The sequence below is a fragment of the Rutidosis leptorrhynchoides genome, chromosome 4 (genome assembly GCF_046630445.1).
Source record: "Rutidosis leptorrhynchoides isolate AG116_Rl617_1_P2 chromosome 4, CSIRO_AGI_Rlap_v1, whole genome shotgun sequence".
Lineage (NCBI taxonomy): Eukaryota > Viridiplantae > Streptophyta > Magnoliopsida > Asterales > Asteraceae > Rutidosis > Rutidosis leptorrhynchoides.
Genome location: NC_092336.1, coordinates 388,107,807 through 388,122,032, shown reverse-complemented (window position 1 = coordinate 388,122,032; position 14,226 = coordinate 388,107,807). Strand labels below are relative to the sequence as shown.

Below are 14,226 nucleotides of genomic sequence, written 5' to 3'. Positions count from 1 at the left end.
TTATATATAGAGAGAAAGATTTTATACACAGGTTATGTGTATGATATTTTGTACACGAGATATGTGTACGGTTATAAAGAATTGTTGAAAAATGGTTTCGTACACGAGATATGTGTACTGTATTTAAAAGAAATCGCATGTACATTACATGTGGGTATAGGATTCGGGCCCATTTGTACCATGCACATTTAAATCTTGTGGTCTATCAAAATTATGAATTTTATTGTTTATGATAAATCTATGAACTCACCAACCTTTTGGTTGACACTTTTAAAACATGTTTATTCTCAGGTCTGAAAGAAATCTTTCGCTGTCATACCCCCAAATAGGGCCGGGGAAAATATGACTTCACAATATCACAACACAAGTATGTATAAACGAGAACGACTCTAAATGAGACGTTTTAATTAAAACCAATGTATTAATGCAGCGGAAAGTATTAAGTCATTACAATTGTAAACTTTAATGTTCTAATGCAATAATATGAATGTATAAATGCGGACTCCAAAAGCAGCAAAGTCCAAATAGCAAATAATCTTTAGCAATCTTCACCTGAGACAAAACATGCTTAAAGTGTCAACTAAAAATGGTTGAGTGAACAACATAGGTTTAATAATTATAACAAGTTTTTAGACCACAAGATATAGTTATAAAGATTAATCAGTTCGTTAGTAGTGCTGAGGTATATGATATCGAAACTAACCATAAGTTACCCTAAACACATCACGTTCGTGTCGTTAAATCATTATTATGTATCCATTGACCAGTGGTCATCCGGATCGAGACGTCACTCTCAATAGCGCTATTCACAATAACTAAGCTTGCCAAAATTCTAGCAACTAACGATATCATGGCAGGGATTTAGCATGAATCAAAGCATGTTAGCACAGTTTGAACTAATCAAAATAAAGTTTTCATGTACTTGTCTAAGAGTAAAACAGTTTGAAAGCAAGCACGTGTCTCACCCCAAAGTTATAAAACAGTTAAGAAATAGTAAAAAGAGGGGCTATGAAGTTCACCTTAGTAGCAAGTAAGATATTCCACGCAAGAAAGTATGAACGGAGTATGTAACCGAAGATCTCAACCTAGAGTTATAACGTTTGATTAGTTAATGTCTAATAGACATAAAGTTTGTTTATTAATATAGTAAACTATATTAACAGTGACGGTTTTCGAGAAAAGTCACTATTTCTCAAAAGTTTCTATACTTGAAAACCTACTATTTATGGAAAGCTTCCACTTATAGTAAGCTTCTAGTTTAAGAAGTTCGGGTTATAATTCTTAACAAAGATGTTACACAATCTCCCCCAAACTTCGTTGTTATCATGCAAGTCACTCGAATGATCTGTTGTTACCGGGCGCCCAGGATCTCTTGACCAGAATCTAAGTCTTGGCATTTATAGATCCACAAGCGTCCCATAATGGTAACAAGGATCACCCTAGGCCACAAGTAGAGGTGATGTTTGTAGTCTTTGTACGCTATCTTTAATTATAGCCTTCACGTTAAGTGTATACACATAACCAATTTATTAAGATACTTATTAGTTATATATATAAGTGATAATATACTTAGTGTAATTTATGGTGTTACTATATAGATTAGTGTATAAGTTATAATAACAATAATAGTATTATTCTTTAATTAATCAACTATTAAGTAACCCCATTAATACATGTGTTATATATGTATCCATACCTACATGTTACATATACATATAATCTTTATTATTATCATACATGTGTGTGTCTATAGCTATATGATATATATATATATATATATATATATATATATATATATATATATATATATATATATATATATATATATATATATATATATAAAAATATTTTTTTGATGTAAGTGTTATATATACGTTAATGTAAAGGTGGTACATATATATACATATAACTACTTTACTTTTCATGTTCTACTAAACTTATATAAATTACACAACTCACACTCATACATACATACACACGTACATATACATACATGTATTCACATACATATACACATATGTATATATATACACATATACACAAGCATATACTTACAATATACACATGTACATACATACGTATGCATGCATGCATGCACGTATATTATTATCATTATTAGTTACTAATCCATAAAATCATAACTTTTTTATCTACTAAACATATTCAAGTTCATAATCTTTTTAACTACAATACTTAATCACATTTAACAATTTAATCTCTTTAACCATAATCATAAACAGTTTAAACTCATAACCTATATTATAATCATTAATCATAATAATTATTCATATTCGTAATCTTTAACTTATAATCTAGTTTTATGATAATTATTTATAGTTTATATCCATAACACTTTATTCATAATAATTAACTAATTCAATATCATGATCATAACTATAACACAATACTTCAAAGTAATAAATTATTAAGCAAGATTTAGCTAGGGTTTTAGGTATACCTTAAAAAGTTTAAGATCAAGAAAAGATGATGTTGTGAGTCGAGACAGAAACTGATTTACAGTAGAAAAACGCAGCAACAATCGTGATCAAAAAGGTGGCAAAACGGGTTGTTTCTTGGGTCTCCTTGGTCACGACAATAGCAGCAGAAAACAACATAAACCAGTCGAATTTAGGGCTGTTTTTGATCATGAATGGCAGCAGGAAAATAGCAGGAATATGGGCTGTTGGGTGGCGGTTTGTAACAGCAACAAACGGGGCTGCAGGAGGTGGTTTTGGGACTGTTTTGGGTCACAAAGTACAGCAGCAACAGGAGCAACAAAACTGCTCGAACTTGGGCTGTTTTAGATGGTGAATTATAGCAGGAAAAACAGAAAAATAGGTCGGTGATTGTGGCAATTTATGGCTGCAACTATGCAGCTTGTTGTGGGTCGAAAAAGACAGCGAAAAGTAGCGACTGCAGGGGTGTTTTTGGGCGTCTGTGTGGCCTGTAAAAGGGTGGCGGATGACAGCAGGAAACTGCTGTAGGTGGCGGTGGTGATGAGTTGTAAAACGCAGCTGCCGGTGGGCGGTTGAGGGCTGTGATGACAGCCGAAATTGGCGGGCTGTTTTTGGTGGGATTGAAGTCAATAGTGTTGGGGAAATAGGGTGGAAAAACTTCCGAACAAAAGGAGAACAAGGAGAGGGATTTTGAGTTTGATTTATGGAATGCAAATTATGAGAAAATAATAGCCAAGGGATTCCTTTTATAGAGTTGGTTAGAATTATGATCATACTAGGATTTATAGGATAAACTTGAAGAGCAAGGATTGGGACTTTGATTAGTTTAAGGAGTTAGAATTGGATTAGGATTAATACACTAAGCTAGAAGTAGGTTTAGTTTACTTGTTAACTAAGTAGGGTTTTTTTTTTTTTTTTTTTTTTTTTTAGAGTTGGAATGGGTTACTAACTCCTTAATGTTTAGGATAAGACTTAGAATTTTTATAGGTTTGGTTTTGTGAATTGTAAAGTAGAGATAGATATAGATATATTGTCGACGAGTTGAGTTGATAACCACCTTTCTACAATATAGTTTTTATAATTCATGATTTAGTTGTTATATTACTTATAATTATATTAGTCATATTGATATTAACTAATATAAAGGTTCATCATTTAGCTCTTATCTTTTGGCTCTTTGATTAGTGGCAAACCAATCATGTAGCACTATTATATGTTTATTAGTTGTTATGTCACCTCCTTAATTTGTTATGTCGAAAAGCGTCATTGGTTTATAACTGTATATTGCATATTAATGTATTATTATTATTTATTTATTTTTATTTGTTTCCTCAATGTTTTACATTTATACAAACGTCACATTTTTTTTTATTACATATAGCCTATATTATTAATTTAGTATTAGGGTTAGAGTTTAAATGATATTAGGGTTTATCATTTAATGTATAGGGTTATGTTTTAGGGTTTTGAATAATATTAGGGTTTAAGTATTAATTACTATATTTATTATATCCGGATAACAACCCTAATGTCAATACACAGGATCAGAAAATGAAACCCTAAGGGCAATTTGGTAAATTCAGAATGGAAAAGTGAGGGTTGTTATAGTACCTCCCCGTTAATTTAAACATCGTCCCGAAGTTTCAGGTTTCGGATGCATCAGCGGTTGAGAATAGATGAGGATATTTCCGCTTCATTTGGTCTTCACGTTCCCAGGTATACTTGGGGCCTCTTCGTGAATTCCAACGGATTCGTTCTATAGAAATATTGCCCTGTTCTAAGCGTTTGAATCTTATGACCCATAACTTATACAGGTTCTTCTTTGAAGTGCATCTTATTATCAATGCGAAAGTAGTCCAAAGGAATAACAGGAGTTTCATCCGAATAGTTTTCCCCAAAAATAGAAGGTAATGCTATTCACGCATTTCAGTAATTCAAATACATGAAATTTTAGAAACATTACTAAGCTCATTTAAAACCTTGAGCGTTTTATGCTACAGCCAACCCTAAAAGAATAGTTGATGAGAGCAAGAGGTATGTTTTGTTCTTGAACGAAGGATGAGAAGAAATGTGATCCAATCATAGTGTGGAGTAATACGAAAGTTTTTATATAATAAGTCAAAGTAATTTTTGGAAAAGTTTAACACACTTTGATGTGAAACGAAGTTCTTAGTAAAACTGGAGTTATGTGCAACGCGTCCTATTTTAAGTAAAATAACTTTTGAGTGTAAAAGAATTGATTTGTAAAAGTGAAGATATAATTTGATATGTGTAGTGACCCGAACTTTTCCATGTTTATATATATTAATTGAGATTGATATTTACATGATTAAATGTTTCCAACATGTTAAGCAATCAAACTTGTTAAGACTTGATTAATTGAAATATGTTTCATATAGACAATTGACCACCCAAGTTGACCGGTGATTCACGAACGTTAAAACTTGTAAAAACTATATGATGACATATATACGGATATATATATAGTTAACATGATACTATAATAAGTAAACATATCATTAAGTATATTAACAATGAACTACATATGTAAAAACAAGACTACTAACTTAATGATTTTTAAACGAGACATATATGTAACGATTATCGTTGTAAAGATATTTAATGTATATATATCATATTAAGAGATATTCATACATGATAATATCATGATAATATAATAATTTAAAATCTCATTTGATATTATAAATATTGGGTTAACAACATTTAACAAGATCGTTAACCTAAAGGTTTCAAAACAACACTTACATGTAACGACTAACGATGACTTAACGACTCAGTTAAAATGTATATACATGTAGTGTTTTAATATGTATTTATACACTTTTGAAAGACTTCAATACACTTATCAAAATACTTCTACTTAACAAAAATGCTTACAATTACATCCTCGTTCAGTTTCATCAACAATTCTACTCGTATGCATCCGTATTCGTACTCGTACAATACACAGCTTTTAGATGTATGTACTATTAGTATATATACTCCAATGATCAGCTCTTAGCAGCCCATGTGAGTCACCTAACACATGTGGGAACCATCATTTGGCAACTAGCATGAAATATCTCATAAAATTACAAAAATATGAGTAATCATTCATGACTTATTTACATGAAAACAAAATTACATATCCTTTATATCTAATCCATACACCAACGACCAAAAACACCTACAAACACTTTCATTCTTCAATTTTCTTCATCTAATTGATCTCTCTCAAGTTCTATCTTCAAGTTCTAAGTGTTCTTCATATATTCTACAAGTTCTAGTTGCATAAAATCAAGAATACTTTCAAGTTTGCTAGCTCACTTCCAATCTTGTAAGGTGATCATCCAACCTCAAGAAATCTTTGTTTCTTACAGTAGGTTATCATTCTAATACAAGGTAATAATCATATTCAAACTTTGGTTCAATTTCTATAACTATAACAATCTTATTTCAAGTGATGATCTTACTTGAACTTGTTTTCGTGTCATGATTCTGCTTCAAGAACTTCGAGCCATCCAAGGATTCGTTGAAGCTAGATCCATTTTTCTCTTTTCCAGTAGGTTTATCCAAGGAACTTAAGGTAGTAATGATGTTCATAACATCATTCGATTCATACATATAAAGCTATCTTATTCGAAGGTTTAAACTTGTAATCACTAGAACATAGTTTAGTTAATTCTAAACTTGTTCGCAAACAAAAGTTAATCCTTATAACTTGGCTTTTAAAATCAACTAAAAACATGTTATATATCTATATGATATGCTAACTTAATGATTTAAAACCTGGAAACACGAAAAACACCGTAAAACCGGATTTACGCCGTCGTAGTAACACCGCAGGCTGTTTTGGGTTAGTTAATTAAAAACTATGATAAACTTTGATTTAAAAGTTGTTATTCTGAGAAAATGATTTTTATTATGAACATGAAACTATATCCAAAAATTATGGTTAAACTCAAAGTGGAAGTATGTTTTCTAAAATGGTCATCTAGACGTCGTTCTTTCGACTGAAATGACTACCTTTACAAAAATGACTTGTAACTTATTTTTCCGACTATAAACCTATACTTTTTCTGTTTAGATTCATAAAATAGAGTTCAATATGAAACCATAGCAATTTGATTCACTCAAAACGGATTTAAAATGAAGAAGTTATGGGTAAAACAAGATTGGATAATTTTTCTCATTTTAGCTACGTGAAAATTGGTAACAAATCTATTCCAACCATAACTTAATCAGCTTGTATTGTATATTATGTAATCTTGAGATACCATAGACACGTATACAATGTTTCGACCTATCATGTCGACACATCTATATATATTTCGGAACAACCATAGACACTCTATATGTGAATGTTGGAGTTAGCTATACAGGGTTGAGGTTGATTCCAAAATATATATAGTTTGAGTTGTGATCAATACTGAGATACGTATACACTGGGTCGTGGATTGATTCAAGATAATATTTATCGATTTATTTCTGTACATCTAACTGTGGACAACTAGTTGTAGGTTACTAACGAGGACAGCTGACTTAATAAACTTAAAACATCAAAATGTATTAAAAGTGTTGTAAATATATTTTGAACATACTTTGATATATATGTACATATTTGTTATAGGTTCGTGAATCGACCAGTGGCCAAGTCTTACTTCCTGACGAAGTAAAAAATCTGTGAAAGTGAGTTATAGTCCCACTTTTAAAATCTAATATTTTTGGGATGAGAATACATGCAGGTTTTATAAATGATTTACAAAATAGACACAAGTACGTGAAACTACATTCTATGGTTGAATTATCGAAATCGAATATGCCCATTTTTATTAAGTCTGGTAATCTAAGAATTAGGGAACAGACACCCTAATTGACGCGAATCCTAAAGATAGATCTATTGGGCCTAACAAACCCCATCTAAAGTACCGGATATCCGAAGGGTGTCCCCGAATGATGGGGATATTCTTATATATGCATCTTATTAATGTCGGTTACCAGGTGTTCACCATATGAATGATTTTTATCTCTATGTATGGGATGTGTATTGAAATATGAAATATTGTGGTCTATTATTATGATTTGATATATATAGGTTAAACCTATAACTCACCAACATTTTTGTTGACGTTTTAAGCATGTTTATTCTCAGGTGATTATTAAGAACTTCCGCTGTCGCATACTTAAATAAGGACGAGATTTGGAGTCCATGCTTGTATGATATTGTGTAAAAACTGCATTCAAGAAACTTATTTTGTTGTAACATATTTGTATTGTAAACCATTATGTAATGGTCGTGTGTAAACAGGATATTTTAGATTATCATTATTTGATAATCTACGTAAAGCTTTTTAAACCTTTATTGATGAAATAAAGGTTATGGTTTGTTTTAAAATGAATGCAGTCTTTGAAAAACGTCTCATATAGAGGTCAAAACCTCGCAACGAAATCAATTAATATGGAACGTTTTTAATCAATAAGAATGGGACATTTCAATATGCACTAGTCAAAATAAGTAAAGGCAATTTTATTTAGTTTATTATGTAAATATATATGATTTATAAAATTTGCAAAAATTGCAGTAAATAAATTTATTTTATAAAATTTCGAGAGGATCGCTCAGTAAAATAGTGTGTGTGAAAACTTGGTAAATAAAATTTTCATATTTCGGAGGTTACGAGTTGGAAGAAGATTGAGTGAATGATTTTTGAAAATTTCGGGGATATTTAAGCAAAAATGTTACGAGTTAATGGAAACTATTGAATTTAAGTGTGGTTAATGACCATTATAAGTTCTTGGAATTCAAAACGTTCATGTGTGAAGCTGTTGCTGTCAAGTGAGATATGCTGTGATTATTGCCGGGATAGTATGAATTTCCCCAATGAGTAAGGGTGATGTAAGGACATGGTGTCACTTTCCTATTGTTATATGATCATTTAATGATACATCTAACATGCTTTTAACACCGAGGCGAAATCAGAAAAATGGTTAACGGCTCAAAGGTCGTGACAAATCACACGATCTTTGACCATAAGTAACGTAATGATAATCATATCAATGTTACCTTTGATCATATGGAGCGTGTGAAGGATCACGTGCTTTTCAATATGGTGATGGAAATTTATGTATACTTCAGCCTTAACTCACCAGGAATGTGGCTACTATCCACTAGAGTATGATGGGGCTCTTTTAATTGTTATAGTAGTTTTCAGATGTGATTAGGGTGGGTTTAGCTCAAGCCGCAGCTCGCGAGAAAATGAAAAAACTTCAGGTCACTTAAAAACATGCATCCTTCCTTCCAACGGGGATGTGATAATTAAGCGTCAAAGATAAAGAGATAAGTTGTTTAAGAAAGAAAGAATGCAAAGCTTTACAACGTTTATGGCATAGGATAATTTGTTAATCTACTCATAGGTATGAGATAGATAGTTTGGTTGAAACGATCTTTTCGTATATCTATAAATCAGATGATAATCACCATTCATGTAATAACATTGAGATTTTTGAATTAATGTATTGGGAATTTTTCTTTGATTCACTTTCTATTCCATATTTCATGATATTGGAATTTCTATATGAATTACCGTAATATAATCACGTTGGCCAAGTGTCATTATATTTCACTAATTCATACTTCCACTTCAATATCACCCCATAAGGTCAGGACACGTGATCAAACTTAGATAGTTGACGTGGGAATGTTGAGTCATGAGTGACATCCCTTCGCGTGAGTCAAAGAATACTTTTAATCATAATGGCGAAGTCAGGTCATAAGGTAAGTATGGATATGATAACAATCACATACTATCCGATCCTTTAGAGTCGGGATCAGGCAAGATGATAGGGTTTTGGCTTGATATCCTTAGGAAAGGATACAGAATATCAATAAAGGTAAAAGCATGTAGTAAGTTGAATTGGCAGTATAAAGAAAGCTCTTAAAACTAAGGCATGAAAGGTTATAGTCCTAAAGATTGCTAAGGCACCTAACTAACACATAAGGCACACATAAAATGCAATCCTGGTTCTCTATAACAAACCTGGCTCTGCTACCACTCTGTCATACCCCCAAATAGGGACGAGGAAAATATGACTTCACAAACACAAGTATGTATAAACGAGAACGACTCTAAATGAGACGTTTTAATTAAAACCAATGTATTAACGCAGCGGAATGTATTAAGTCATTACAATTGTAAACTTTAATGTTCTAATGCAATAATATGAATGTATAAATGCGGACTCCAAAAGCAGCAAAGTCCAAATAGCAAATAATCTTTTGCAATCTTCACCTGAGACAAAACATGCTTAAAGTGTCAACCAAAAATGGTTGAGTGAACAACATAGGTTTAATAATTATAACAAGTTTTTAGACCACAAGATTTAGTTATAAAGATTAATCAGTTCGTTAGTAGTGCTGAGGTATATGATATCGAAACTAACCATAAGTTACCCTAAACACATCACGTTCGTGTCGTTGAATCATTATTATGTATCCACTGACCAGCGGTCATCCGGATAGAGACGTCATTCTCAATAGCGCTATTCACAATAACTAAGCTTGCCAAAATTCCAGCAACTAACGATATCATGGCAGGGATTTAGCATGAATCAAAGCATGTTAGCACAGTTTGAACTAATCAAAATAAAGTTTTCATGTACTTGTGTCTAAGCGTAAAACAGTTTGAAAGCAAGCATGTGTCTCACCCCAAAGTTATAAAACAGTTAAGAAATAGTAAAAAGAGGGGCTATGAAGTTCACCTTAGTAGCAAGTAAGATATTCCACGCAGGAAAGTATGAACGGAGTATGTAACTGAAGATCTCAACCTAGAGTTATAACGTTTGATTAGTTAATATCTAATAGACATAAAGTTTGTTTATTAATATAGTAAACTATATTAACAGTGACGGTTTTCGAGAAAAGTTACTATTTCTCAAAAGTTTCTATACTTGGAAACCTACTATTTATGGAAAACTTCCACTTATAGTAGGCTTCTAGTTTAAGAAGTTCGAGTTATAATTCTTAACAAAGATGTTGCACAATCTCGCCCAAACTTCGTTGCTATCATGCAAGTCACTCGAATGATCTGTTGTTACCGGGCGCCCAGGATCTCTTGACCAGAATCTAAGTCTTGGCATTCGAGATCCACAAGCGTCCCATAATGGTAACAAGGATCACCCTAGGCCACAAGTAGCGGTGATGTTTGTAGTCTTTGTACGCTATCTTTAATTATAGCATTCACGTTAAGTGTATACACATAACCAATTTATTAAGATACTTATTAGTTATATATATAAGTGATAATATACTTAGTGTAATTTATGGTGTTACTATATAGATTAGTGTATAAGTTATAATAACAATAATAGTATTATCTTAATTAATTAACTATGAAGTAACCCCATTAATACATGTGTTATATATGTATCCATACCTACATGTTACATATACATATAATCTTTATTATTATCATACATGTATGTGTCTATAGCTATATGATATATATATATATATATAATATATATATATATATATATATATATATATATTATGTAAGTGTTATATATATGTTAATGTAAAGGTGGTACATATATATACATATAACTACTTTACTTTTCATGTTCTACTAACCTTATATAAATTACACAACTCACACTCATACATACATACACACGTACATATACAAACATGTATTCACATACATATACACGTATGTATATATATACACATATACACAAGCATATACTTACAATATACACATGTACATACATACGTATGCATGCATGCATGCACGTATATTATTATCATTATTAGTTACTAATCCATAAAATCATAACTTTTTTATCTACTAAACATATTCAAGTTCATAATCTTTTTAACTACAATACTTAATCACATTTAACAATTTAATCTCTTTAACCATAATCATAAACAATTTAAACTCATAATCTATATTATAATCATTAATCATAATAATTATTCATATTCGTAATCTTTAACTTATAATCTAGTTTTATGATAATTATTTATATTTATAGTTTATATCCATAACACTTTATTCATAATAATTAACTAATTCAATATCATGATCATAACTATAACACAATACTTGAAAGTAATAAATTATTAAGCAAGATTTAGCTAGGGTTTTAGGTATATCTTAAAAAGTTTAAGATCAAGAAAAGATGATGATTGTGAGTCGAGACAGAAACTGATTTACAGCAGAAAAACGCAGCAACAATCGCGATCAAAAAGGTGGCAAAACGGGTTGTTTCTTGGGTCTCCTTGGTCACGACCAGTGGCGGAACCAGTCATTTCCAAGTCACCGGGGGAAAAAAAAATTCAACAAAAGTTACAAATTTTTTTTTCCGCCAAATGTAACAAAAAACTGCACGAAATGTACCAAAAACTAGTATTTTCCTCTACGTAAACGCATATGATTAAAACGCTCCATTACATCTTCATCTTTAACTTCGGCTAGAACTTCTCTTTCGACCGCACAAATTACACAAGCATTGAGAAACTCCTCTCCAATACGATTGCGCAGGTTCGACTTTACAATTTTCATTGACGAAAAACATCGTTCAACTGTCGCGGTCGCAACGGGTAACACCAATGCTAGCTTTAATAATCGATAAAGCAATGGATAAGATATATCTTTCCTTGTTTCCACAATCAATCTAGCAAGGTCGGCAATACCATTCAAGTCCTTAAATTTTTGATCATTTCGGACACTTTGATGGTATATTTCAAGTTCACCCTAAAGTTCAATCATATCTGTACTATTAAAATCTTTTGGATATAACTCACACAACCTTCTTAGTTTTGAAGAATTAAACATCGAGAATGAATCACGTGGACTCAACGCCGACATACAAAAAAGCAACTCGGTACTAGTTTCACTAAAACGATCACCAAACTCTTGAATTTGCATATCCAAAACGGTGTTAAAACACTCTATCTCATAATAATGTTGATTAGTAATCTTTTCCCTTTGTCTCCTTGTATTAATACAATCTTCATCCATTTTCAAAATTCGGATGTCATGTTCCTCACAAAAAGACGTCGCTTTCTTTAAAACAATTCCAAACCCACTTGTTCTTAACTCTTGTAATTTTGCTTTGGTTGACTCCACTAATTGAACCGCTTCTAAAATGTCTTGATCTTTTCTTTGAAGGGCTTTCGATAATACATTTGTCAACCCTAAAATGCGCAACATTAGATGCAAATTAAAAACAAAATCAAATGACTTTAAATATTTCAAAAGACCAATCGCTTGATTTTGGCTAGAAGCGTTATTTCCTTCTTCTTTAACAAATTGAAGGACCTTAATAACAGATGGAAACATATCAACCAAACGCACAAGTGTATTATAGTGAGAATTCCATCGTGTATCTCCGGGCCGTATAAGAGAAAGCTCTTGATTCAATCCTCTTCCGGTTTCAAGTATACCACTACCAATTTGTTCTTCTACCCTCTTTTTCTCCGTGTCAAGCAAGATATCTTTTCTTTTACAAGAAGCACAAACAACATTCATTAAAACGGCTATCTTGTCAAAGAAGTTCACTATTGCCAAATGTTTCCTTGCAACCGCTACAACCACTAATTGTAGTTGATGAGCAAAACAATGTACATAATATGCCGATTCATTTTCCTCCAAGATTTTTTCTTTTAAACCATTAAACTCGCCTCGCATGTTGCTTGCTCCATCATAACCTTGACCTCTCAATTTTTGCATGCTCACTTTATGTTTGAAAAAAAAAGAATCAATGGAAGATTTAAGAGACAAAGAGGATGTATCCTTTACATGAACAAGGCCCACAAATCTCTCTTTAACAAGTCCTTGTGCATTAATATATCGTAACACAGTAGCCATTTGTTCCTTTTTAGATACATCGCTAGACTCGTCAACTAATAACACAAACACATCATCACCAATATCTATAAAGATACAATCAAGTACTTCTTGTTTAAAGCACTTAACAATATCTTTTTGAATATAAGAAGAAATCAATTTGTTATTCCCCGGAGCTTTCGGTAGATTACGGAGTTCCTCATTGTGAAATAAGATAAAGTCCATCAATTCCAAGAAATTTCCCTTATACATAGATGTTTCCGACTCATCATGACCACGGAATGGTAGTGCCCAGTTCAAACAATACCTACAAGCAGAAATCGTAGCACTCAACCGCATTCGATTCTCTTTTTTTGATTTTTCATCTTGCTTATGAAAAGCGTTGACAATAGATTCATTTGGTTTCTTTAAAGATTCGCACTTTTGTAGTGCTTTATTATGAAAGCTATTTACATGTCCAACATGCTCTTTAAGTCTCTCGGTCTTTTTCCAATTATTGAACTCGTCCGTTACAAATGCCTCACTACCACCTTGGTGGCCAATATGATCTCTAAATAAGTAGCAACACAAACAATATGCTCTATCCGCCTTCATACTATACTCTATCCAATCATATTTATCGAACCAACCTTTGACAAAACGTCTACCATTTGTAGAAGGAAATGGATGACCTTTTGGTTGACAAGGTCCTCTAAGCCAATATTGTCTTCTTATCTCGTCCCTTTGATTAGGATTATATTGCGAAATTCTTGGTCAATCAACCGGATCCGATGGAAGATTCTCCATATCAACAACATCAATAGAAGTCGAAGAAGATGGTTCTTTTCTTTTATAATAATTCTCCATATCTATTAATCTATTAATAATTAATAAATAACAATCAACAACATAACAAAAACAATTAACAACAATCTGTT

General features: G+C 31.9%; 1 protein-coding gene across 1 annotated transcript; it reads right to left on the bottom strand.

The window, feature by feature from the left end:
• Positions 1–12,214: 12,214 nt before the first annotated feature.
• LOC139841901 (uncharacterized) lies at positions 12,215–13,903 on the bottom strand. Its single transcript, XM_071832088.1, has one exon. The coding sequence runs from the start codon at positions 13,901–13,903 to the stop codon at positions 12,215–12,217; it is 1,689 nt and encodes a 562-aa protein (XP_071688189.1).
• Positions 13,904–14,226: the final 323 nt, after the last annotated feature.

Bases quoted from the DNA above. Each gene is read 5' to 3' on its own strand.
- LOC139841901 (XM_071832088.1), bottom strand. From the start codon at position 13,903: ATGAAGGCGGATAGAGCATATTGTTTGTGTTGCTACTTATTTAGAGAT.